This window comes from Xylaria bambusicola (assembly GCF_022495145.1).
Source record: "Xylaria bambusicola strain CBS 139988 unplaced genomic scaffold F5B22scaffold_54, whole genome shotgun sequence".
Lineage (NCBI taxonomy): Eukaryota > Fungi > Ascomycota > Sordariomycetes > Xylariales > Xylariaceae > Xylaria > Xylaria bambusicola.
This window is the reverse complement of record NW_025953607.1, coordinates 217,878-244,227: the sequence shown is the minus strand read 5'-3', so window position 1 is coordinate 244,227 and position 26,350 is coordinate 217,878. Positions and strand designations below refer to the sequence as shown.

At 39.4% G+C, this 26,350-nt stretch overlaps 4 protein-coding genes across 4 annotated transcripts; 2 read left to right on the top strand and 2 right to left on the bottom strand.

Moving 5' to 3' along the window:
* Positions 1 to 1,846: 1,846 nt before the first annotated feature.
* F5B22DRAFT_622964 (uncharacterized protein) lies at positions 1,847 to 3,282 on the top strand (the record flags this gene model as incomplete). The annotated part of the gene is made up of 1 exon (XM_047976005.1): positions 1,847 to 3,282. A coding segment is annotated over exon 1 (314 nt), but the record flags the coding sequence as incomplete, so codon positions are not given.
* A 7,165-nt stretch (positions 3,283 to 10,447) lies between these two features.
* On the top strand, positions 10,448 to 19,291 carry F5B22DRAFT_639075 (uncharacterized protein; the record flags this gene model as incomplete). The annotated part of the gene is made up of 2 exons (XM_047977677.1): positions 10,448 to 17,960; positions 18,012 to 19,291. The coding sequence occupies 2 exons, from the start codon at positions 10,448 to 10,450 to the stop codon at positions 19,289 to 19,291; spliced, it is 8,793 nt and encodes a 2,930-aa protein (XP_047826942.1).
* Positions 19,292 to 19,998: 707 nt separating this feature from the next.
* Positions 19,999 to 23,347, bottom strand: F5B22DRAFT_440722 (uncharacterized protein). The gene is made up of 5 exons (XM_047971856.1): positions 22,347 to 23,347; positions 20,967 to 22,273; positions 20,673 to 20,840; positions 20,210 to 20,546; positions 19,999 to 20,138 (listed from the first exon to the last, which is right to left on the bottom strand). Exons 1-4 carry the CDS (start codon positions 23,092 to 23,094, stop codon positions 20,211 to 20,213), a joined length of 2,559 nt encoding a protein of 852 aa, XP_047826941.1. The 5' UTR covers positions 23,095 to 23,347; the 3' UTR covers positions 19,999 to 20,138; position 20,210.
* Positions 23,348 to 25,392, bottom strand: F5B22DRAFT_660100 (glycoside hydrolase family 18 protein; the record flags this gene model as incomplete). Its single annotated transcript, XM_047980255.1, has 7 exons — positions 23,348 to 24,204; positions 24,247 to 24,318; positions 24,436 to 24,612; positions 24,673 to 24,682; positions 24,734 to 24,876; positions 24,907 to 24,941; positions 25,323 to 25,392. 7 exons carry the CDS (start codon positions 25,390 to 25,392, stop codon positions 23,920 to 23,922), a joined length of 792 nt encoding a protein of 263 aa, XP_047826940.1. The 3' UTR covers positions 23,348 to 23,919.
* Between the last annotated feature and the right edge of the window lie 958 nt (positions 25,393 to 26,350).

The following is a 26,350-nucleotide window of genomic DNA, read 5'->3' as shown; positions in this document are numbered from 1 at the left end:
ACTGAGTCTCTACTCGAACCAAGCGAAAAAAGGGCCAGAAAAAAAAAGAAAACCCCCCCTTCCCCCCCCGAACATTAGACGTTGGGGCAGTGTCGGCATTCTCATCCCGATATAGATGCTTGCAACCACTTTACGTATCATCGCCTCCTAGGTATTAGGGGCCTCCCTGAACCGGCAAGCTGTCAGACGCATGTAGGCCACTCCTGAAGCAATGTACATGACCCTGTCTTCAGCAGTTGAAGATCCAATTCAATACGTCCCGTGAGATATCTTCTCCGTGGGTAAACATGCATACAACGAGTGTATATCAACATGTTAGGACTAATGAACCATTGATGATACGCTATTACCAAGCTTTTTGAATGGTTAAGGTAGAGTTTTGGCGACTTACGAATCCGGATGATGAAAAGTCTTTTACAAGGTGCGCAGGAAAAGCTTCAAGCTTGCGGTCAATTAAGGTTCACGTAGATTCATCCATTTTGCATCTTTAATAACTTGAATTTTTTTTTTCAGAGGAAAAAAAATCCAAAAAATCAGAGGGTCCTGGATTGTGTTTATGGTCAAACTGCATGCAGCTAAGGTTGTCGTTCGGCTCGGGCCGAAGAGCGCCCACAATCAGGGAGCCCGCAACCTGCCTAATCTAGTAAAATGATAGAGTTTTAGAGCTTTACCTTGAGGTGGATGTTGATGACGTATTTACTTGTAAGAAACACATATGCGATTCTAGGTTTGGCACATGTGCAAGGTTCGCCACTCGGAGCTTGCTGCAACTACTCAATAGGCCACTCACTATCATTCAATAGGTGTTCTATGCCGTTCTGCCTTGTTCACATCTGTGAATCAGATCAAACACGTTAAGTATATTTTGAACTAGTATCTATTAATACGGCTGCCGAATTCCACATGATCTAATCGGATCACTTCCTCCATCCCTCCCCCAGTATGCCTAGAATTTGGCGGGGCCTCAGTAGCCTCATTTCGAAAGATCGTTTCTACTGGGCTAGCAGGGGTTGTATGCTAGCGCGCTCAGCGTGTCTGAATAGAGATAGTTGGTAGTGTTATCAGATGAGTGTGCACTGTCGCTCGCACACCTCTGCGATTATGCAGACCTCTTCATCACATTGATCGCCTGGGATTAGCCTTGACACCCTCAATGGAAGATGACGTTTAGTAAGCTATAAAGTAGCTCATTGCTAGGTATGCGAAGGCCTGTCAGCAACGCGGCGCTTGCTTCACTCTTCTGGTTGCTGAACTCAAGGCAGTTCCATGGAACTTCTGCTCTCCAAGATCCCGGTGTCGACTGCTTGGCGTTGCCTTATCGCAGTTCGCGGTTAAAACAATTCTAGAGGGATTTCAAGTTCGTAATGCGACATATATTTACGGCGTGAAGCGTGGTCTGTTGAATTGTACCCGTTTAACTATACCGGTACATTAGCAACACGTTGTAGAGTAGCATTGTGCGGGATGGGATCGAACTCTGCTAGTGACTCGAGTGTGGCATACAAACGATTCCCAAACTGAGGCCTGTGCCATTGAGAAATATTTGAAGTGCTCTGTAATCCATGGACAGGGAGAATTGAGTAAAACGAGAAGATATTGTGATGTTCTGTGAGGTGCTTGAGGCAGAATTGTCACTACCTACTTAAGGTACAGGTGGCTAGCAGCTGGGAGACGCTTATAGCTGCTGATAAGCATACAGGCCACCTGACAGCACTGTTAGGTACCTGAATAGGTACTGAGGCTGGCACCTGCTTACTGAGTACTAGCCCCCTATCAGTACCTAGGTAGCTTAGGTATGCAGTAGGTCGCTAAAGTACCTACCGTACTAGCTACCCACCTACCTGTACGCGACTCTTCCACCAGCTATTCAATACCATAAATCCCTACATAGGTACTTAAGGTACTACCTACCTAGGTTGGAGGCACACTTCCACATAAGATAACATGGGAATATTCGTAATCATGTCTTTTATTTGGCGTATATGGGATAGCGTTGTCAAATGCCAGAGCTTCCAGCCAGTCCTGGAGGTTTCTATGCAAGAGCTGCAAGTTACGATGCATCACTCGTCCGTTTGGCCTCAATTTGGTCACGCTACCCAGCCATGGATTGAATACCGTTTCTATGCGGCCCTCTAGTATTGGGAGGTGAGTACTACACGCGGCCTGAGACATAGCTAACTACCTACATAGGAAGGCTGTGAGAGCGTATGACTGTGCTGCCTGGGGAGGGGAAGGGGATTATTCAAAGTCACACACGGTGGGAACCTCAAATCAACATAGCATATACGTTTGTGCAGCACGCCAGACTAAATTTCCCACACCAGCTGGCAAAGCTGGCTTTCTTATGTTTATCCCCATGTTTGCCTTTTTCGCTCGTCTTTTTTTTCTTTTCTTTTTTTTTTACTTCATCCTTCCCATGAAATGAAGAGTCAAGTTTATGGCGAATACACGATCTTTAAGGAAGAACAGCTTGCATTTCCTTACCCAAGCCGTTACTCCTCCTTCGCCTTTTCGCTTCCGCCGCATTTTGATCACAGCTACAAGACTCCCTGATTTTCAACATGGCTCCGGATACTAGCACGTTGATATACATTTTCAACCATATCTTCCTACCACCCAAGCTGCCGCAGCGCGAGGACTACAGCTCACGATGCGAAACGTCCCTGCTATCTGTTACGATAGACGGGCTAATCGCGTGGAGGAACTGTACCGAATCTGCTTGTCATGGTCAAGCCGACGCAGCCATATCCACAATACGTAATATGCTGCAGGCTTACTCGGCAGTGGATGGCTCTCTGAACGAGAATGAAGTCCTACGGTTGCTCACAGAGCTCACCGAGGGTAAGTATCTTGTGTCAATTGCGATGTTCGCTAGTTAACGGAAAATAGATGCTGCTATACCTCTTTATGTTCGGCAGCAAAATGCAGGAGTTCTCATCAGCAGAGCGAAGAACCAGGTGTTTTTCGAAGTTTTCGAAGTCTCCCCTACTGATGAGGCAATAATGGCCACAAAAGGCAGACTCAGGCGCTCGTTTCCGGGAGCCGCTGTAGTTCTTGACAAATCTAAATTTCAGAATCGTCAGTTCCAAGAGACAGTTGAAATAGTACAGTGTAAATAGTACTGTAGGTGGGGAAATACTGTATATTGCATTAAGGAACTAAGTCTAGGTACTATAGGTTAGGGTGGTACATTTGTTTATATAGTAAAGTATGTGTGGGTCGAAGTACCAGCTATTAGGATTATCCATCCCTGCCTTCCTAATTCTAATACTCTTATTCGAACTATATACATTTTTAAAGCTATCGTAAACCTTATTTTATAACTGTTCCTTATTATATATAAAGTTATATATAGTTTTTAAAGCATATATCTTTTTTTCCTTAATAGGGTAGGTCTTTAAGTTTAACTTATTTAAATAGTTTTAACAGTATTTTTGGAAGATATTTATCCTTGCTTTCTTTATTTAAGTCTATATTATATTAAACCTTTACTGTAATTATCTTTCATTTAATTTTAAAGTATTTAACAAATGCTTATTATTTCTTAAAAAGTATCCTTTTTTATCGTTTTAACTTAAATAAAGTAAATAATAAATTATAGTTTTAAATTAAAATATATTTTCCTTTTGCTTCTTTTAATTTAATAATAATGATAAAAAAGATGTACTATTATTTATTTACCTATTAGTTTCCTATAATAAGCTTATTTGGAATATTAAATATTATAATTTTAAAGTTGCTTTTATTAATATTCAATACTTCTATAAAGTATTTAAAGGTATTTTTATTATTTATATTTAATATATAATTGGATTAATTTATTTAATTTTATTTATTATAAAAGGAGATAATTTATAAGTAAATATATAGCAGTTTTCTTTACCTTTAACAAAGTTTAGGGTAGTTTAATATTAAAGGTAATTCTTCTTATAATTAGAATTATTATAAAAATATTTTAATGTTTATTCTAAATGTTTTTAAATTTAATAGCGGATCTTTAAGGTTTATCGGAAATTTAGATAACTTAAATAAAGGTAAGTCTAGCAATTTAGGCAAGCTTAATAATTATAATTATAATTAAAGTAGCCTTAATAGTTCCCGTAACCATATTATTAATATTTTTAAGGATTTTAATATATTTAAATATATAGATAAAATTGTTAAATATATTTTTTTTATAATCTTTATCTTTATATATTCTTTTTAAGGTAAAGGCCCTAATATTAATTATTTTACCCCCTTAGGGTATCTTCCTATAAGGTAACCCATTTAACTACTTTATAGGTAATAATATTAATCGTTTTTATCATTTCTAATATTAATTAATTTATAAATAAATGGAAAGCTTAATAACATTAACATTTAAAGTATAAATTAATTAAATGCTAGTTAATAGGGTATTAAAATATTTTAAGTCCTTTAAAATAAGGTACTTTAAAGGGTAAAAGTTCCGTTAAAATAAATTATATAAGTCCTAAAAAAGGTATATATTTATAAAGCTAAGGTTAAAGGTATTTATTTTATTTTAGCTTTTTTCAATATATATAGTTAAAGTCTTAGCTTATTATAGGGTTTTTAATTAATAAAAGGTAAAATTTAATAATTCTCCTACTTACTTTATAATTAAAAACCTAATGCGTTTTAAAAGGTAATAAATTTATCCCTTAGGAATAGTTTAATTAAACCATTAATTATCTATTTAAATATATAAATCTATTAAAATTTAACATCTTTTTTTTAGGAAGCTTCCCTATAAAAAGCTTATTAAATAGGAATATACTTCATTTTACTATAGAATTAAAGGTTTTTTATTATAACTATAGCCTCTTAATTATTTTTATAAATAATAATAATTATTATTTATTTTTTATAAGCATTTAGCTTTAAAAATAAATATTTTAACTATATTATTTCTTTTATAGCTTATATTTAGCCTATTAATTCTAATTTATATAAAAATAACGCTATACTTTATTACCTTTTTAAACTCCAACTAATTATACTATTATTAATATTAAAAATATACCTTATAATTAACCACCTAGTTTATATATAATTAGCCTAATTAACATTAATCCAATTTATTAAATTTTATAGTTTGCCTTAATAATATAACTTATAGTTAATTATTCTATAAAGGTATTATAGGACTTATTAAGTAGCTTTATTATATATTAAAGTAGGATTTTTTATATATTTATTTAAATATAAAATAGTATATATAATATTAAATTAAGTATTAAATATAATATATATTAAATAGTTAATAGCTTTTACGTATTATTATATATCTTCCTTTAACGCTTTATAATTATTTATTAACTTAAGAATTTTATTAATATTTATAGGTATAATAATAATATATACTTTTTATTAACCCAATTCCTTAATAATCTTTTCTAGGTAAGCCTTTTAGCTTAATTTAATACTTTTATTTTTCCTATTTCATATAATAGCTATACTTAAGTAAAAAGAATATAGTTTTAAATCTTATATTTTAAATTTATTAAATAAAGCTTTTTTAATTTTAGTAATTTCTTCCTTTAAAGGGCTAGCTATTAATAGATTATTTATATAAATAGTAATATAAATATATCCTTTTATAAAAACGCTAATATTAAAATCTAATAGTTTAAAGCTAAAGGTTTTTAAGAATATAGCTAAAGTTTAATATTAAATTTAAAGTGCTTACTTTAAACTATATAATGTTTTATTTAATTTATAAACCTTATTAATTTTATCTTTAAATTTAGATAGCTATTAAACGTAAATGTCTTCTTTTACTTTGCTGTAAAAAAAAGCTATTTTCACATCTATTTATTCGATTTCCAGGTTAAAGGCTATAGTAATAATAAAAATAGCTTTATAGCTTATTAATTTTACTATAAATATAAATGTTTTATTATAATCTTCTTTAGATATTTATTTAAAGCTTTATATAACCTATTATACTTTATATTTAATAATCTTACCGCTTAAGCTTCGTTTAATTTTATATACCCATTTTCTACTTATTAAGGATTTTTTAATAAATAGTTTATAAAGTTTTTAAGTTTAATTATTAATTAGGAATTAATATTCTACTCCTATAGCTTTATACCATTTAAACTATTTAATATCTTTTTTTATTTATTTATAACTCTTTAATTTTATTTTTATTATTAAAAAGATAAACAATAAAGCTATAATAATAAACTTAAAGGAGGGTAATAAAGCTTATAAACCATAGTAAAGTTAATTAGGAGCTTATATTTAAAGCTATAGGTTATAATAGTTACCTAGAATTTCTTTAATTAAACTTCCTAATTTAAAGTTTAATAATTTAAGGCATAGTATAAAAGGATACTATTCTTTATTTTTTATAAATTCATCTTTTAATTTAAAGCCTAATAGTACTTTAATATATATTAATAATATATATATATCTAAAGGTTAAGCTAGAAATAAATTAAGGGGAAGTCCCTTTCTTCCTTAATTATTTTACATCTTTTTTAATAATTTAGTAGTAATAATATTTTTTGCTTTTTCTTTACTTCTTTAGCTATAATTATAATAATCTTTTTAGTATCCTTTATTAAAACATATAGGTATTTTTCTATAAAGATTATATTATAAGCATTTATAACTAAATAATTATTTAAATAAAAGACTTTTTTAATCGTAGTACTTTCTTCTTTGTATCCTAATATAAAACAATCCATTATTATATTTTTAAATATACTTTATTTTATTTATAGCTTATATTTTCCCCTTACTCCGAAGGTTACTATTTTATATATATTGGGTTCTTCTTCGTATTAATTTTTATAAAGTATTATATTTAATTTCTTAAATTATTTTCTATTCCGGATAAAGGCTGTAATTTTAATAAAGATAGGCTAATATTTTAAAGGTATTTCCTTTTTTTCAATAATAGCTAATAATAATCTTATTAGGTCCTTTAAGGTATATATAGTTTGTTTAAATTTTCCATTTTATTAATATTAATCTATTATTGTATAATGAATAATAATGCCTTTTAATATATAATAATTAACGAAATTTCTATTTATATAAAAACCTAATTTATTTAAGGTAATTATTTTACATCTTCTTTTAAGCCTTTCCTACTTTTATAAAAAATTCTTAAATTTTATAAACTAATTATTTAGCTTAAATAATATTAAGGCTTAAACCATTCCTATAAAGTTATAAATAATAGCTAACCATTTTATTAAGCTATTATAACCTTATAATATATTTATAAGCATATTAACCTTATTAAAATAAAGTAATTTAATAAAGTAGGTTCCTTTAAATAACTTCCTTTAATAAAGTAAAGCTTGCATTTTACTATTTATATATACTTTATAAAAGTAATATTTAGTTTAAAAAGTAAATCCTTTTATTATTTCTATTAATTCCCTAATTTCTTTATTACTTATATATTTAAATTATTTATACTATACTTTTAAGATAAAATTAATAAAGTATATATAAAAAGTAATATTAAAAGTAGCTATTTAAAGGTTTTTATTTAATTAATCGATTATATATAATCTTTTAAACTCCTTTATAATTATAAAGGTATATTTTCCTATTGCTACCTATACCTTATTTTAATAGAATAGAAATTTAACTCCCTTTTTTATTAATTAAGCAATAAAGACTAAATTAGCACCCATTTTAGGGCAATAAATAATATCGTAAATAATAACTATTTTAATTCATCTATTAATAATTATAGGAAATTTTACAATTCCTATCCACTTAAGGGTTACTATTATACCCCCTATTTTATAAATAAATAATCCATTATAAGGATAAGTTTTAATAAACAATATTCTATTATTAAAGTTTGTTTAACTATAACCACTATTAAAAATAATACAGCTAAATATTTGCTTTATAAGTTCTTCTACTTTTAACTTTAATAGATTTAAAAAGTTAACTTCTAATAAAGCTTTCTTAAAATTTAATTTTAAAAGGATTATTACTATTAACGTTTAAAGTATAATACTAGTTAATATTAGTACTTCTTTAGGTTAATTACCTTTAAGTTAAGCTTGTTTAAGGTATAATTCCTTTATTTATTTAAAGCCATTAAACATTTAACTTAGGATACCTAGCTTTTAACTTAATAACTCTTCCATTAATTCGATATTATCTCTAATAGCAAAGAATATTAGATTTAAAGGTTAAATTAACAATAATAAATTAGTTATAGCAAACGTAACAACGTTAACATTATTATTAATTATTAGGTTATTATTATTATTATTACTATTTAGTTTAAATCTTTTATTTCCTTTATTATTATTCTATTATTCCGGAGCCTTTTTTAAATGTTCGAAAAAATATTTGTTATTATTATAGTTAATATTCTTTTTACTAGCAGTAATACAATAATAATATCCTACCTTAAACGCTTTTTATTTCTTTTAACAATTATTTTAATTATTTCCTTTATTATTATTTTTATTTTAATTATATTATTAAAAAAGGAGGGAAGTATTAGTGGAGTTTTAAATAGCTATCTTTTTCGTTTACTTTTTTTATAATGCCTTTATTAAGGCTAGTTAAAAAGTAGCTCCTTTTACTATCTTTTCCTTTAATGCTTTTCGAACAATAATAATATAATTTATTTAAAAAAAGGTTAAAATAAATGTTAAATATTTATTATTAAAGCTAGATAAAAACCTTATAAGGAGGAATAACTTATTTAAAATATAGGTTTTTATATTTAACTCTTTAAAATCTGATCGTATTAACCTTAGCTTAGCTATAAGGGTTAAAACTAATCCTTTTATAGCTAATGAAATAGTTTACTATTTATTTAATAGATTTTAAAAGGTTAAATTACTAGTTAGCTTAAATTTTTCTTTAATTAAATTTTAAATATTTATTATAATAATCTTTAAGCTTATATCCTTCTTTTATATTTTATAATTTAAAATAACTTTAAATACGTTTTTTCTATAGTGGCTTTAAATATAGCTTAATACTTTTTACTATATAATCCTTTAATCTATTTAAGCTTTATATAAAGTAGCTCCAATTAATATATTTTTAATCTTAATAGGTTATTTTTCTTTAACTTTTTTAAATAGGTAATTAATATATCCTATTATATAAATATAATTAATTATCTCTTTTTTAAATTTAAAGTATTTAAATAGGGATTTAAATATTATAATTTAATTAAAGGATAAAAAGCTAATTTTAATTTCTTTACTTATTTTAACTTATTTTAAAGATTAATTAATATAGGGTATTATTATTTAAAATGTTATCTTTTAAAGTAGATAGATTTAATATAAATTTGTTAAAATTGTTATTATTTAAAATGTTAATGTATTTAAATGTTGCTTATTTTAAAAATAATAAAGATATTTTTAATAATGGGGATCTGGTAATAACTTTTAATTCGAACAAATTAATTTTATTAATATTGTTAAATATAAAGATTAATAATACTTTTTTAAGTAAAGGGGATAATAAAAATTATAATAGTAAAGTAGGTAATAGTAATATTTATAACTAATAATTATAATTAATAAAGTCTTTATAAAAGAGTTTTAACTATTATTTATTTTTAAATTTTTATATAAAGAAGGGAAAATTCTCTTTATTTAAAAAATAGTAATAAATAAATAGGATAAGTAATCAAGTTTTAAAGTTATATTTAACTATAAATTTTTAGATTTTTATAAACAAATTTAACTTAGCCTTTAAATATTAGTTTATTTTAAATCCTAAGGTTAATGCTATCTTTTTATTATTTTAATTATCTTTAATCTATTTAATTTCCGGTTATTAAGGTAATAAATAATATTATTTTAATTTCCTTTAATAGTTTATACTTTATAATGTATTATTTTATTATTTTATTACTTTAAGATATTTTTTAAGATAAAGATAATGATAATTTTTAATAATAAAGGTAAAATTCTAAAGTTTTTATCGATATATTAAAAAAAGGTATAGTTATTTTAAATTTTATTATTTTAATAGGTATTACATTTTTAATAAGTATATTATACATTAAGGTATATAGTCAGGGGTACGCTATTAAGGTATAATACTCCTACTATTACGGTATTTCCAGCATTTTCTACCCTTATAGCTTAATAAAAGGGCAGCAGTCTTTACTATAAATAAAGTATTTAGTTTTAATATAATATACTTATAATTAAATAAATTAAATAAGGTAAAATACTAAAAGTTATTTCTTTTTAAAATTGCAGACTTCCAGGCTTATAACTAATTAAAATAGTACAGTGTAAATAGTACTATAGGTGGGGAAATACTATATATTGCATTAAGGAACTAAGTTTAGGTACTATAGGTTAGGGTGGTATATCTATTTATATAGTAGAGTGTATGTGGGTCGAAGTACCAGCCACCAGGATTATCCATCCCTGCCTTCCTAATTCCAATAGAGATAATCGCCCATACTCTTGCAGAAATGAGTAAGTACCCCATCGAGGCAGTGCAACCAAAGGTCAAAAAAGCCGGCAGTACACTCCACGAAGATCGCGATACCAATCACCCAGGAATGGTGTCCGAGCTGTTTATAGGATTTCTCAAGTCGGTTGGCGAGCCCGTGAGGTGTCCTTCCATTTCAAAGAACATGCGTGATGACGTGCTCTGGGCTGATGCCCGCTCTCCATGGCGTCGCTCACCGTCATGGCTAGTTATCCGTGTAGCACTACAGCTTAGCTTCAATAGGAAGTCGTCAGCGAGGTCAGGCATCGTCTACAAGGAGGCTATGCTCTTTGTCTTGTGCAATACCCTAACTCTCGCTACCAACCACTCACTCTCGAGCAATGAACTCTTCTCGATGAGTGCCAAGCTGGCCAGGCGTCTGCTTAAAATCGGCCCAGAAGTCAACAAGCCTGTGAAGCTCTTCGTTCAAAGTACATTGGAGAGCGCCCATGCTAAGATTTCTGAGCGGTGGTCAGCTATTCAAAAGCTGAATTCTTCGAAAATCAATGTCACAGAGCTTTCTAGCCTCAACTTCACCGAAGATTGCCATGTTCCTATCCCGGAATTAGACAAATATATCACATGGATGAGCGCCCGGAAACGAGAGCAGTGTTCCAGCATTTTTCAGCCTCAGGAAACGCTAATAGTGTTTTCACCTGACAATTTACCCCTACTCCCATCAGCCTTTCCAAAACAGAGCAACGCCATCACAAATCTCGAAGCCTTCGAAACCTGGGTTGCACTTCACAGCAGAAAATGGGGCCGCGATAACCAATCAACCGCATGCTATGAGCTCAGCTCGCTGATTATGGTATATCACAATCTGGCTGTACCCTACTATTCGAAAAATCCAGAGGCACTTTCGACCATGCTACTCACAATCTTCGAGTTGTGGGTTGCTTGCGACGAGGTTGCGACGCTCTTGTGTCCCTTGCTCAGCAAATACGACCCGGACATCCCATCGACTGTCCTTCAGAACCTTCTTCTCCCATTTGCTTCCCAGATGCGGAGACTGCACTGCGTTGAGCGGTATTTGACTAAACGTTATTCCCTTGCTTCATTCCCTTCCACCGAGCTCTTCTACGATTTAGAAAGCCCGAAATGCTTTCCGGTACAGTACTTTTCCTCCTCCGAGGCGATGCAGCAAACGTACACGGATATTATGAAGGCCGCTCAAAAGAAGAGAGAAGAAAAGCTGTTAGAGCTGCGTAATCTGAAAACAGTATATGATGGTCTTATGGCACGCTCTAACCAGATGCAATGCGAGTACGAGGAGGTTCTAGTCGATTATCACAATAACATTTACGAGTCGAGACATAACCCGAACTGCAAAAAGTGTGCAAACAAAAATAAGGCAGCAAATCTCGAGATTCATCTCGATGAATGGCCACTTCCCAGAAGTATCACGAAAGCAAAATCCATTGTTTTTGAGAAGAAAATCCCGCCTTACCTTCAGTCATGGCGCCAAGCAAGATTCTATGTTCTTAAGGATGTCATTGGAATGCAGTACTCGGTGAAGAGCGCACCTTGTTCCTTCTATGCGTTGCCCAAAGACCCACATCTTCCCAGTGGCCCGTCTCGTTCATCGCAGATTGGACTTCTATCTGAGGAAAAACCTCAGGTAGTCACACATCGGACCGCACAAAAGGTCTCCACTGCTACAAAGAGCAGCGTTTGTGTTAATAATGGGTTGAATTATAGATATTTCGACTTTGTGGCGAGCCGATTCGTCGCGGACTTTGAGCCTAGCGAAAATGTGCTTGAGATGTGCACATATCATCTTCCTACAGAGTCTAAGAGTTTACAAACTTACTTGGACCGCCCTGCCACTTCGCCTGATGGGCCTGGTTCAAATGTTGCCCTTGCGAATCAATCCGAAATTCCGGCACACATGAGCATCGAAGAAGCCAGAGATCTAGCTATGTTACCACTCGGCCATCGCATCCAACTACACAATATCCTCATCCAACTAGCAACCCCGTCTCTCGACTTCAGAAAACACGAGACTGCAATCTTCATACTACAGTGTCTATACCAGTCGGGGCCGTCTGGAAATACGTATCTACGGGCTGGCTACGCTATCGTAGAGTGTAAACAGTTTGCTGAGGCCCTGCTCGACAATTTGGCGACGGCCTGGCAGAAAATCAAGGAAAATTGGGAGTCTGCTCAAGCTCTTAGTACTTTTGCGGCCATCACTACGCGTTTGCTTTCGCTCAGCTCGTATAAGAATGTACAAAAGCGCTGTATCAAGTTTCTCACTGATCTTCGTACCGGAGCCTTTGCCTGGGTTGAGCTCTTGAGAGATAGGTCTCATGAGGCTACCGCGCAAAGTGAAAGAACATACTTCAAATCAAAGAGTGTTGACGTAGCTCTCATTTGTGTTTCCTGCTTTGATGTCGAAGAGTGTTTTCTTGTCGGAATTCTAGAGTCGAAGAGCGACACTTCGATCTTTGTTCAATGTTCTATCATCATCCAAGAAGGAAAACCCGAGTACAGCCCAGCTTCTGAACTCACGCTCGCTTGTCTTAGTCTTCGGTTCCGTCGGCTCTTATACCGCAGCTTACCAATCTTGTCCAAGACACACTCGGGCGTTTCAGACGCCGTACAGAAATCATGGTCAGCTTACCGCAAAGGAGGTGGATGGCGAGTAGTATGTACGCACTGGCTGGTTTGTGAGACAGCACCAAGCAAAGAGCGGGCTCAAGTCCAAGTTCACTACAATATGTTAAGCGGCGAACTACTGGTGAATGGAACTCCACTGGGTTGTCCCCCGCGAGAGTATCAAGATCATCCGATGTGGCACGTCCTCTTCAACCAAAATGCTCTTGAGGTCATGCCCACGTCTGCCGCCGCAATGGAGTTTTCGGCCAAGAGGCAATACAAAGGCTATGAAGTTCGCTTTGGCAGGAAAGGAACCACATCTGGGGGCATGGATCTACTTGTTCAAGCTTCCCGTGTTGACGCCGACTATGAGACGATCCCAAGTCGGCTGCTTCAAGGGCTATTCCCAGACCATTTCGTCAATGATTTCGTTCATTGGTATAATTATACTAATGACATATTAGAGTTTCGGCCCCGAGAAGCGCCCTGGGAGTCGAACAATTCCCAATGGGTCCTACACAGGTCCCCCAAAGGTTGGACGTTGGGGCGGGGAGGCAGCCTTGTCGTTGGCGCGAAGAGTAGAACAGCGACTGCAGTTACCAACGTGCTGCTACCGTTAGCTGACAAACTTCAGATACATTCAATTTTGCATCCTTCGGATGAGACTTTGCTAGAAGTGGAGCTCCCTGCGCTTCGATTGGGCTTTTCTCTTACCGCAGGCAAGTCGAGCTTACGATCCAGGGAGTTTCCAGGTATGGCGATTGACGGCGACCAATCCATTGGGACTCTGACTGGTCTTCTCAACAAGCTGATTTTGAAAGATCATAATCGCCGCCTCATACTTGTACCAGAAGGTCAAGTGTCCTGGGTATCAGCAAATGGTCACATTCAGGTTACAGTCTCAAAACCGTCCATCACCCAAGTGCACCCGCTATATGTCGATAGTGTGCTTGGGCGGTTGACAGATAACGGCAATCTGGAAGGCAAACTCTTCATTTCGTATTTACATGCTTTGACGTCTTATTGTCTTCCAGACCCGTTCACCAATAGAACTGGGGTAGAGCAAGCACTAGCGATATTGAACTCTGCCGCCGTCCGATCATTCGACCGTTTGTCACAGAAAGCTCTCGACACCATGTTGTTAGTTGCACAGTTATGCCCTACGCGACAGTACTATCCTCGGCAGAAGAGAGTGATGCAGACTGTTTTGTGGAAGCCGAATCTGAGCTTCCTCTCTCACCACGAAGGATTCTATAAAGCTGTGAATGAAATATTTGAACACGCCAGTCAAATGTGCCTTTTCTATCCGGGATTAGAAAGCAAACAGCTCGATCTTTCGAGTCAGATTGACACTAATGCATTTTTGATGGATCGCAACCGCATCCGTATGTCAACGTTCTGGGTCTCAGGCTTCGGTGCTGAGGAGCATAACACCGTTTACGACGATATCTATCGCAGTCGTGATCGTGATCAAAGCTCAGCTCGTGGAACTAATGCGTACGTGCTATCAAGCATCGTGTATCGCAATCATACAAGACTTCACACAGACGTTCCACAGGTTGGCAAGCTCTGGGAAATCATGTTGAACGTGCCAAAGGTCCTGAGCCCTTATGTAAACATAGATATATCGGAACTACAATATAGTGCCGACGCGGCTAACTCTGGGTTGGACTTGTCTCGCTGGCTATCGCTACACAGAATCCTGTCGACACAGTCTGTTGCAGCGAACAAATTCAGTGTAATGATTTGGCTATCGGCCATAGCCGCCCATAAACAAGCAGACCTAGGGCTCTTACAGATAATGGCGCTGTTCTTCACGGCCCACGAGCTTAGGAACGTAGAGTTGCCCTTGATTCAATCATGCTACCCACCCAAAGGGTACGAGCCTACGTCGAAACATCTACAAGCAACATTGCGCTCTTACGATGTAGGGCTAAATGCCTCACCAGAAGCACAGCTGCGAGCCAACCCGGGAGAAGACTGGCGTAACCTTCGGAAACGTCGTAAAAAAAGCTATGCCACCAATAAAAATTTCGCCATTTGTGCTCTCACCCAAAAGTTTATGAGCCTGTGGCCAAGAGAAACTCTGCCTGCGTTAGGCCATGTGGACTCAAGGATATCCGGCTACTTGAAGCTAAATGAAATCGAATCGGCTGTAAGACAACAGTTTGAAGAATGGTTCTCCAACCTCCGCCTTTTCGAGTATTTGCAGAATGTTGAAAGAGCACTGTCTCGTTTCGGCCAAAGTCCCATTATACCATATCAGCCCGAATTGGTTATATTGACGTCTCCTGCAGCGAATTCGACGACTCGCTCATTTGTATCTGTTAAGGACCTTTTCACCAGTCCAGAACCCTCACTTCCGACACAGCTTCCTGAGCTTGAAATTGAAAAATCCACCATCGACAATGAGAAGAGAGCTTTGCGCCTTCCTGGAATCTTGGATACACTGAAGGAGAGGAATGCACAGTCTCTATACGAAATGTCCTATATTAAAGAACTTGATACAAGCATGCGATCCCTGCAAACACAGCAAACCTCGCTTTATTCATATGTGCGTGATAGGTACTTCACTGCCTTATTGCGTCAGTACATGAGCGATTGTGAACAGACAGCACACGAGCTTTATCTCCATCTTGTGACTGCCTGTACTGCTTCTTCAAATGGTATCTCTGAATTTGGGCATGGACCACGTCTTTCCCCGCTATTATTTCTACAACAGCTAGGTAGAGGGGCGTGGGATTATCTCAGTCCAGACTGGAGAGTATGTGTTACCCGCTATGGCCTTGCTTTGGCTGCCCTTCAACGGGCGCAAAGACTCATTGGAGCTGCTGGCTCACTGAGCGACGAGGAGTTAATCAAGGAACTGGAAAATATCGGACACAGAACCTGGAGCCCCCTTGACCACCCAGAATGGCTACTCCTTGAGGTGGAAAGTGGCATCATGATCCGTGACGTGCAAGAGCGGATAGCGGTAGAAATGATAAATCCGCGATCACATTCTAACGCGATTTTGCAGCTGAACATGGGCGAGGGAAAAAGCTCGGTCATCGTGCCCATGGTAGCTACAGAGCTAGCCAACGGGTCACAGCTTGCCAGAGTAATAGTTGCAAAGCCGCAATCGAAGCAAATGGCACAGATGCTCATCTCAAAGCTGGGCGGCCTTCTGGACAGAAGGGTGTACTATATGCCGTTTTCCCGTGCTCTCAAAGTAAACTCAACGACACTAGTCAACAGTATCGATAAGATGGTCAGAAATTGCCAGAGAAATGGTGGTGTTCTGCTAGTCCAACCAGAGCATATTCTTTCCTTCCAGCTGATGGGGGTCGAGTGCTATTGTGACAAGCAAGTGAACAGGCACCTTATCGGCGAGTCATTCATACGCCTCCAAGAGTTCTTTGATAAGAATTCGCGGGATATTGTTGATGAGAGCGACGAGAATTTCAGTCCTAAGTTCGAGCTTGTCTATACCATGGGATCTCAGCAGTCGATTGAGCTGAGCCCCGCCCGCTGGATATGCATGCAACAGGTGCTCAGCTTGGTCCGTATTTTAGCTGTTGAAATACCAGACGAGCTACCAAAATCTTTAGAGATTGATCTTCGAGATGAGGGTGGGTTCCCTAGACTGCGCATCCTGAAGCTGGACGCAGCTGAACTTCTCGTAAAACGGGTTGCAAGATGTATCTGTAACACAGGCCTCGATGGGTTCCCAATTGCAAGACAACAAGAACATATCAGAGACGCTGTGTTTAAGTATATTTCACAGTACAATTTGAGTCCTCAAGAGATCCGTGCTGTAGAAGAATCTGGCGACGGAAGATTTTGGACAGAGAGCACAAAGCCTTTTCTCCTCCTCCTCCGCGGAATTCTAGCCGGAGGAATTCTCACATTCGCGCTCAGCCGGAAACGATGGCGAGTCGACTATGGACTTGCTACTGATCGTATACCACCGACGAAGTTAGCAGTACCATACCGAGCAAAGGATAACCCAACACCTCGTTCAGAGTTCAGTCATCCTGACGTAGTCATCGCCCTCACGAGCTTGACGTACTACTACGGCGGTCTTGAAGACGAAGACCTGTTCATTGCACTAGGAAATCTCATGGAATCCGACCAGGCAAGCATCGAGTATGACACATGGATGAAAGACAGCGGCTCCATGCCAGTCCCGTTCCGCCAGCTGGAAGGTATCAACCTCAAAGACCGTGCACAATGCATTAATGACATATTTCCACACCTCAGGTACGGAAAAAGTGTTGTAGATTATTTCTTAGGGCATGTCGTATTTCCAAAGGAAGTGAAGGAGTTTCCATACAAACTTTCGGCGTCTGGGTGGGACCTCGGGAAGAGGAAATCCCACTGTACAACTGGTTTCAGCGGCACAAACGACTCCCGCAAAGTCTTACCACTAGATATTAAACAGCTTGATCTACCATCACAAATGCATACCAATGCACTTGTTCTAGAGTACCTTCTACAACCCGAAAACTCAGTTGCTCTCCTACCCGACCGACCAGCTCTCGCTGTCACGGACGCCCAACGCATTCTCGATAAAGTCATTGCCTTTAAGCAGCCAGTGCGAGTGATTCTCGATGTTGGTGCTCAGATACTGGAGCTGAATAACCGACAGGTCGCAGAAAGTTGGTTACATATGGTTAGGAATACGGAAGTTCAAGCCACAGTTTTCGTGAATGACGATGACGAGCTAAGTGTTATTGATCGTCAAGGGAATGTAGAGCTCCTTCAGACGTCTTCGTACGCGACTCGGCTCAACGCATGTCTAGTATTTTTGGATGAGGCCCATACACGGGGCATTGATCTCAAGTTGCCGGACGATTACAGAGCCGCTGTAACCCTTGGTGCGAACTTGACCAAGGATAGATTGGTGCAAGGTAAGCTTGACATGAGCTCTATCTTCCCGTGACAAGTGCTAATTACTTCAGCGTGTATGCGATTGAGAAAATTAGGAAGGGGACAATCAGTTGTCTTCTGCGTAAGCGCAGAAATCCAAGATAAGATTCAGCGAGCTACCGGCATGCCACCAGACACTCCCGTCGAGGTGAAAGACGTGTTGCATTGGGCTATTTCCGAAACATTTGCAGAGACCCATAGAAGCATGCCACTTTGGGCTGCGCAAGGTGCTCGTTTTATACGACAGGAAGAGCTTTGGAAATCAACCCAAGCTAACGGATCCATCTGCTTCTCGAGCGCCACAGCTAAACAGTTCCTGGATGACGAGGCTCAACCCATAGAGGTTAGATATCGGCCCCGCCACGGAAAATCAACGCCCTTAGCCGGCCTGTTAGGCACTGAAACCCCTAGATTACACGAGATCAAGGAGCGCTGGAGCGAATTTGCTTACCTGGACTTTAACTCGAGTACGTTAGAAGAGGAACAGGAGCGAGAACTATGCCCTGAGATTGAGCAGGAGCGTCAGGTGCAACGGCCAGCTCCTGCAAGACCAGCCAGCCACGATCTCCATCCCGATCTCATCGTGTTTGTGAACACAGGCAACCTAAACAACACGTCAAAAGCCTATTTTCCGGCATTTAACGCGCTGCGAGGCACCAGCGCAGCTAAAAGTTTCAAGACATCGCAACTCGATAGCAACAAACTGTCGGTGACAAATGACTTCGCTCAAACTGTAGTCGCCTCAAACATCACCCACGTTTCAGATTCATACCTGCGTCCCGTGCAGTGGATTCTATCAAGCTGTGCCAAAGGCAGTACCCTGGTCGATGTTTTGATCATCATTAGCCCACATGAAGCAGAGGAACTCATGCCGCTGCTCCAGTCGACCCAATCGAAGAGAGTAACATTACATCTCTACAAGCCACGCTGTGTTGTCGGTCACCGATCTTTGGACCAACTCGACTTCTTCACCATTCCGTATCGACAACTGCCACTGGTGATCCCCAGTGCATTGAAGACTCCGCTGAATCTGTTTGCTGGACAGCTCTATTTCGACACATACGTGGATTATCTAAATACTTGCAAATTCCTGGGGCTTGCAACCGGCGCGACCAAGCAAGGTGAGGTTGTCGACGCGGATGGATACATCTTGCGTGATGCCAATGGGAAGTCTAGGTTCGATAAGAGTCCGGTCCAATTCTTCAAGATTCTCACGTCAAAGATTCGACGGAATGGTCAGGATATATCCAAAACACATGTGGGAAGTATGCTAGATGGAAAGTTACTTCAGAAGTCTGACTTCGAGGAATAATGGTGTTGTTGGGTTATAATGCAGTCAAGTGTGCTTTGATGCTGAGGGACGCTGGTAATTTCATAGCTTGTCGAGTGCGCTTCTTCCGAGTGGGCACAATTACGCATGTCCTAGTGTCTGCCTAGATTAGAACAAAGATTGTTTACATAGCATGATAGTGCGATTAATGAGTGTGAGCTGGAAATCCGGTCACCGTAGCCGACCAAAAAACCGCGAGGGCAGAACTGTTAAGGGGTGACCCCAGGTCATAAGGAGGCCACAAGAGAGATGTACAAGTGATAACGTATATAGGGGCCAGGAAACAACTCTGTTGTTGTCTACAATCCCATGATTGACTAGCTTGCACAAATAAATCTTTCTAAGCCTAGACTAAACATGCCGTTATCTTCAGCCCGACGTGGGGCAACGATCAACTATTCAAATAAGTGCTCTCGGCCCATCCCGAGCCTCCTAGGTTTGGGACAACGTCTAGGTTACCGAGTACATGGATCGGCTAGGTGCGCACCATTTGCGCGCTCCACCTATACCTATTCTAGAAATTTCCTATTCCCAAATTGCGGTCGGTGAACCTCAGCTCTACTGTACAATAGATTCCAAAACAGCGGGCTTGTTCTTGAACATGGCGGTATATATAATACAAAGGCAGTACCAAATATAAATTCACCTATTCCCCTACAACCCTCTTTGGCAAAGGTAGTAGGAATAAAGGAGTATGAAGGTTAAATGTCTCCTGCATCTATATATAAAGATCTACATAGCTCCAGCTTTCTTCACTCTCTGTTTTTCCAAGCAAGCTTATTTGCCAGATAGTGCTTCACTATATCTTGCTGTCGAATCTTTTAAGGTCCTATGTGGTGTTAAAATATCAGTTATTGGTGATTATTTTAAGGGTGGTATAACCAAGAAGCATCGACTTACTTTATTGTAGCTGATTCATGTATTGAAGAGCATTTTGTAATGACTGAACGTCTTTATGTAAAGGCCCAAGTAATGCTTCAAGGTTGACATGAACTTGTCTTAATAAACTTTTAGCTTCGTTTTGCTTGCCCTGAGTATACAATAAGGATCCTAAGTTGTATGATGTACCAATTGCAGGTCGATAGCGTACGATATTCTGGGGGCCGATTGCCTTTTGATAGCCTTGTAATGCCCGTATATACATCGCCTCGGCTTCGGCCAGCTTGCCTTGGTTTTTATAAAGGACCCCAAGGTTGTTGACTATGTCAAGCGTTGATGGATGCTCCGGGCCCCACGCCTTCTCTTTACCTTGCAATGCCCGTATATACATCGCTTCGGCCTTAGCTAACTTGCCTTGGTCGCTATAAAGGACCCCAAGGTTGTTGACTGTGTCAAGCGTTGATGGATGCTCCGGGCCCCACGCCTTCTCATAGCCTTGTAATGCCCGTATATACATCGCCTCAGCTTTAGCTAACTTACTTTGGTCTTTATAAAGGAGCCCAAGGTTGTTGACTGTGTCAAGCGTTGATGGATGCTCCGGGCCCCACGCCTTCTCATAGCCTTGTAATGCCCGTATATACATCGCCTCGGCCTCGGCTAGCTTGCCTTGGTCGCTATAGAGGTTCCCAAGGTTGTTGACTGTGTCAAGTGTTGATGGATGCTCCGGGCCCCACGCCTTCTCATAGCCTTGCAATGCCCGTATATACATCGCCTCGGCCTCGGCCAGCTTGCCTTGGGATCGAAAGAGATTACCTAAACTATGAAAGGCCCATTCTATGCCGTCATCGCTGTCTAATCTCATGACACAGCATTCAGCATGAGATAAAAGGCGATTTTGAAACGACCAAAACTGATGCTCATCCTGTGATGGCACTTTTGCAGCTACACAAGTTACCGTTGCTCGAGCTAGACTATCTTCTGGGTCCTTGTTCAGCACGGAAACGGTCCAAGAGTGTACACAGGCATGCATGCTATATCCCCTTGATCCGACCGAGTCCGAAGCCGAGATGTACGGTTCGACAAACCCATAATTATGCAACGCACCAATCGCCTGGTTGAAGTTCAGTTCATCGGCCAGCTCGTGTATCCATACTGGACCATCCGTATTGTCAGTTTGGAGCAGTTCGAACCAAATGTCTTCATTACTGAAATATGCCCACCATCGGAGCAAGTGAGCAGCAAGTGGATGTTGTTTCTGAACTTGCACATATGAGAGCTGCCATGTTGAGCAAAGTGTGCGGTCTTGGTATGAGCCCAGGTTCGGCGTGTCTGTGTGAACTCTTAACCATGATTCTTTATAAAGACGAAGGTAGTTAGCAAGACCAATTGGAACGCGCCGTAAATACGCGCCAGCTGTAGCAAGGGCAAGAGGAAGTCCATCAAGCTCTTCTATAAGTCTTTTGGCACCGATATCTGTATCAAGACCGTCACGGCCTGAAGTTGTCGCGAGGATTTTAAGACTGTCGTGTAGTGACTCCAGCTTTTTGACCTGAACTTGATGCCCTAGATCAACTTGTAACAATCGCGTCGTAACGATGATCGACCCTTGGTACGCTTCAGGAATAAACCGGCTGATGTTGATTCCTCTATCGTTTATATCGTTGCTTAGCTTCGGATTGTCGTAATTATCGTATACAAGAAGCCACCTGGTATTGCCCGGCAGGCTGAGCCAGGCCTTGACGGCTTCGACTACCTTCTCCTGGTCCTGTTGCAGATCTAGCGCCCTTAGGTGGCTAGCGTTAGGATGCTGCAGCAATATCTGCCCCGCCACTTTGGTAAAGCTCTGCCGGATAGATGTTTCGTCTTTGATATTCAACCAGAATATAGCGGAGTATTCGTCTCTATATCGTTTCGCGTATACAATAGCAATCTGTGTCTTGCCAATACCGCCGAGGCCGTGGAGGACCACGACACGGCGGCTCCCATCCGACGCCAGTGCCTTCCGCATCTCATTTATTTCCCTGGTTCTGGCAACGAAGTGTTGGGTCTCGGGAACATCGGATAGGCTGAATGTGATAGAGAAGTCTATATATCGAGCTCCTATTCTTATTAGCTTCAGGCTTACTGCAGGAATATGATATTTTGACATAATATTTACCTCTGATAGCCTTCTCGACCTCCTCTCGTAGTCGCTTTTGCGCGTTTTGCCGTCCTTCACCGTAGATCAACGGCATATGAACGTCGAATATGCCGAGGAGTGAGTACGCCATGTCCTCCTCATACTTCGTTTGGCGGCCACGAGCCCACGCTTCTCGTTCTGCGACCGTAAAGTCGGATAAAGGAGCCCCGCGGAGAGCTCTTGCGGGAATGCGTGTGATATCGCGTAATTGAGGCTCTAAAGATTGCTTATCGCCAAGCCAGGTTCCTTCTTTGGAGTAGAACTCGACTGCATTAGGAGCAATGAGTTCTTGGAGTGTCCATCCGTGAGTAAACCATCTGCTGTCCTGGAACGCCGCTTCCCAGGCTGCTACGCCGTCTTGCGTACTAATCGCCGTAGGGCTGGAGACATCGGATAAATAGACGTAGCATATCTTCGCATTGCGATACCACCGAAACATGCTGTTGATGGCCGTCTGGAGCTCGATACTGTCCAACTTATCGATGCAACAGCTATCGACCCAAAAGTATTGCAGCCCGTGCCGTGTCGCTTGCTTAGCACAGAATTGAATCTTAGCGTAGCCGGCTTTCTGGTGCCACCGATTCTGTGCATTCGTTAGATCTGTAAAGAGAACCTCGTCGGGTCCCCATGTGTGGGAAAGGATCGCGTAGGGAGGAATGTCGTCGTCGGGAGTCAAGTCCGGGGTAAGGCTGTAATGGCCTGCATTGTCGCGTTGTAACAGCCGCATCGTGCAACCCCGAGGTCGAGCAGTTCGGACTGTTATTGCTTGCTACAGCAGAGAGAGCGTGCAGACGGCCACGAAGCTGTGTTGCGTCGGATGAAACTGGCATCATCTCTGCCGGTGTGAAGTGTGAAAAGATGCACTCTGATCGGTCAGGACTCGTGAGGCTGTGAATGCGGGGTATCGACCACGATGCTCAGCCGTAAGCCAATAGGCACCCACGCATAGAATGTCAAGCATCCTGTACGCATGCTCTTCTTCTTTTTTCTTATCCCTCTGTATGTTTGGGGATGGTAATGGGGAAGGATAATTCGAAGCATTGGAAGCGGACTGTAGCCCACCAACCTAACTTAACTGGCCACCTGTGCCATCCACGCTAATCATTAGCTCACTTGTCCTTCTCTCCTCAGTCCATCCACCGCCTCTCATCTCATAACCATGGCGCTAAACCGGTGCAATCCGCTTTAGTAGGTCTGATGTTTGGGGTAAAACATCGATTCAGAATGCAAATATCATCTATTGTACAGCTGCCTAAGTTTTAATAGTTCTTCGGTCTTGTTCAAATAGCGCAGTCGACAAAGCGAATCTGCAAGTGACAGGATAACAAACAGACTAATACAGTAATTAGCTAATCCATATAAAGTGACATTAGTAGGCCCCAACGTTAAGAGATCGAATCTTATCCAAAGTATCCTATAGTAACGAATCCAAGACTTAGAGTAACGACTGAAGCAAACCATCAATTATACGGCCATGCTATCAAACTTAGCATCACCCACTCACCGTCAACAGTTGCAACTAACCTAGCTGTTCGGCATTCCCGCCGCTAAATTAGGTAACACACTGGCTGTCCGGATAGCTCAGCTGATTTTGGCTGCTGTCCAACAACCCCAACGCACTATGACTCGCACCAATTAAACTTCCAGAGCCATTCTTATCGCCGCTCGCCTCCCAAAACATACTGCCGGCTAGTCCCTTTGACTTGAGATAATTGACCTTCTTGCGGACCATATCCACGGTATCATACGTAACCATGATTCGACCGTTTGAATCATAGCTATATGTGGTATCAGTAACACTATCATATTGCTCTATTGAATCCGGCCGTAGCAATGCCTTATAGTCCCAGATACCCTATTCCCAGCTGCCACTGCCGACGCCATTGTACGGCTTGCCTGGCCCGTCCGTATTCCGGAACGCGCGGCTATACACAGGCATGCCAAACATCAGCTTAGCTCCAGGCACACCAGCATTCAAATAATCTATCACAGCACGATCCATGAAGAACGGGGTGCTAGCATTGTTGGCTAGGTTTGGGTAGAGATTCGTCTAATGTCCGGCCGTTACATCCCAGGAGCCGGCGTAGTCGTAGGCCATTAAGTTAATGAAATCGAGGACGTCGGCTATATCCTTGAGCTTCTGATGGTTATAGTTTTGGGGGCCGGCAGGCGATGCAACGGTTAGGAGGAAGTGGTATCCATTGCCATACAGGCCAGAGTAGCTGTTAAGTTCGGATCGGATAGCCTTCAATAGAAGGACGAAGTTAGTAGCTTCAGCGTCATCTTTAGGGTATTCTCAATCGACGTCGATACCGCTGCCGCAAACGTTAGATATTTGAGCAGAAAATGTTTCGGTCAGTACTCACTCAAAGCCCCAATCCTTCATAAGGGCGATTAAAGTCTTAGCAAGCGTCGCCCGATTAGCATCGGAACTAGGTGCCGAAGCGAAGTTTCCATTCTGGGAGTAAATCCAGCCGCCAATACTAAGCAGGACCTTAAAATTGCGATTCTTCTTTTTCTAGAGGTACAGTTATTTAACAGCCCCGTAGACGTTGTTACCAACGTCATTCCAAGCTAGGACAGTCAGAAAGAATGGTCATTAAAGCACACAAAACCGTCAAGCCTTACAGTCTCCGTCATAATGCTGCTATATATCGGCATATTCGTCTAAAGAGTATCTATCCCAAAGGCGTTAGCTTTATCTACCTCGTCCTCGTCGAAGATGGGCGTAGCTTACACTTCACCTATAGACTACAGATTTGCGAACGCATATAGAGCATAGGTAAGCTACGATGCTAGCAGTTAAGCTAGCTTATAGTTTCGCTCATAAACACCCCCGAGGAGCAATATAAATGGATTTTCTCATCCCATCAATCTATCCAACACTAACTTACCAGTTAACAAAGTAAACAGCAGTCTTTAATTCAAACGTGCTATTTTCTATTTGATACTTACATGTTGCCGATACCCACGGAAGGGAAGGAAACAAGGATAGCCACGCTATAGCCACATGCTTAAACAACATAATGAACTTTACTTTATGTATTAGGTACGAAAATATATTTGCCAAAACGAATGATCTTATTAAAAGGGGAGGATGCTTTGGTTTAAAAGGGAGTATTCGGAGAGGAAAAGGAGAAGGAAATGCAAGTAAAGCCTGTGTATTAAAGCTTTCCGAAAACCTAGGATCTTGGCTCCAGGGTCCCGTTTTTTAACCATCCGTCCGCCCTAACGAGGATCTGTTACGTATATAATACAATATGGCTGTGAAATAGCCTCCCACCCCAAGATTTTGCCACCATTAGAACATACTGAGAGGTTCAGCCCCAGGGAGGAGGGATGGAGCTCTACATGGCTATGACTATACTTTATTAGACTTAGATTAAACGTCCTTAGTCACGCAGAAAAGGAAATTTATTATCTGTATTCATTGCTTTATCCAGGGATGATTATAGGTTTAGACAGAAAAGCAGTGCAACTTCCAGCACCTCGCAATGGCTGGAGGTGGGGGATTGAGGGTGGTGCGTAAAGTTTAGGATTTTTCCGATGAGGAGGCCATCCAGTGGTTGCCACCCACGCTTTGGCCGATCCCAACGTACAAACGACGACTTTCTTTGGCTCTGTATGTCAAACAAGATATGACTGGTGTTTTACGAGCCTTACTGCAGTCACGTAGTGCAGGTGTTGGATATAGGCATCTTCAGCTTGATTAAAAGAAAGCTAAAGTTAGTACTCCAGTGCGGTGCTGGAGATTAAGCCTTCGAAAGAGGAAGTGTTAACGAGTTACCGTGTGGCTCGGAGGAATATTAACAGAGCTTGAAAAATAGCTGTGATCTATCCGAGAGGTCGTCAATTGCTGTCATCATCAAAATACGTAATGGAGGAGAAGGGTGTAGCCCGTAGCCAGTTGGAGGCCCCCTTTACAGAAGAGCGAGCCAAAATACCAGATTTTGAAGGTGTGTTGAAGAACGACGATCTGATGG

Excerpts from the sequence above, each read along its gene's own strand:
- F5B22DRAFT_440722 (XM_047971856.1), bottom strand. The coding sequence starts at position 23,094 with ATGCGGCTGTTACAACGCGACAATGCAGGCCATTACAGCCTTACCCCG. Across the intron at positions 22,274-22,346 it reads GGTCGAGAAGGCTATCAGAG|ACTTCTCTATCACATTCAGC; the intron begins GTAAATATTATG and ends CTCGATATATAG. Across the intron at positions 20,547-20,672 it reads CATTACAAGGCTATGAGAAG|GCGTGGGGCCCGGAGCATCC; the intron begins GCGTGGGGCCCG and ends GGTAAAGAGAAG.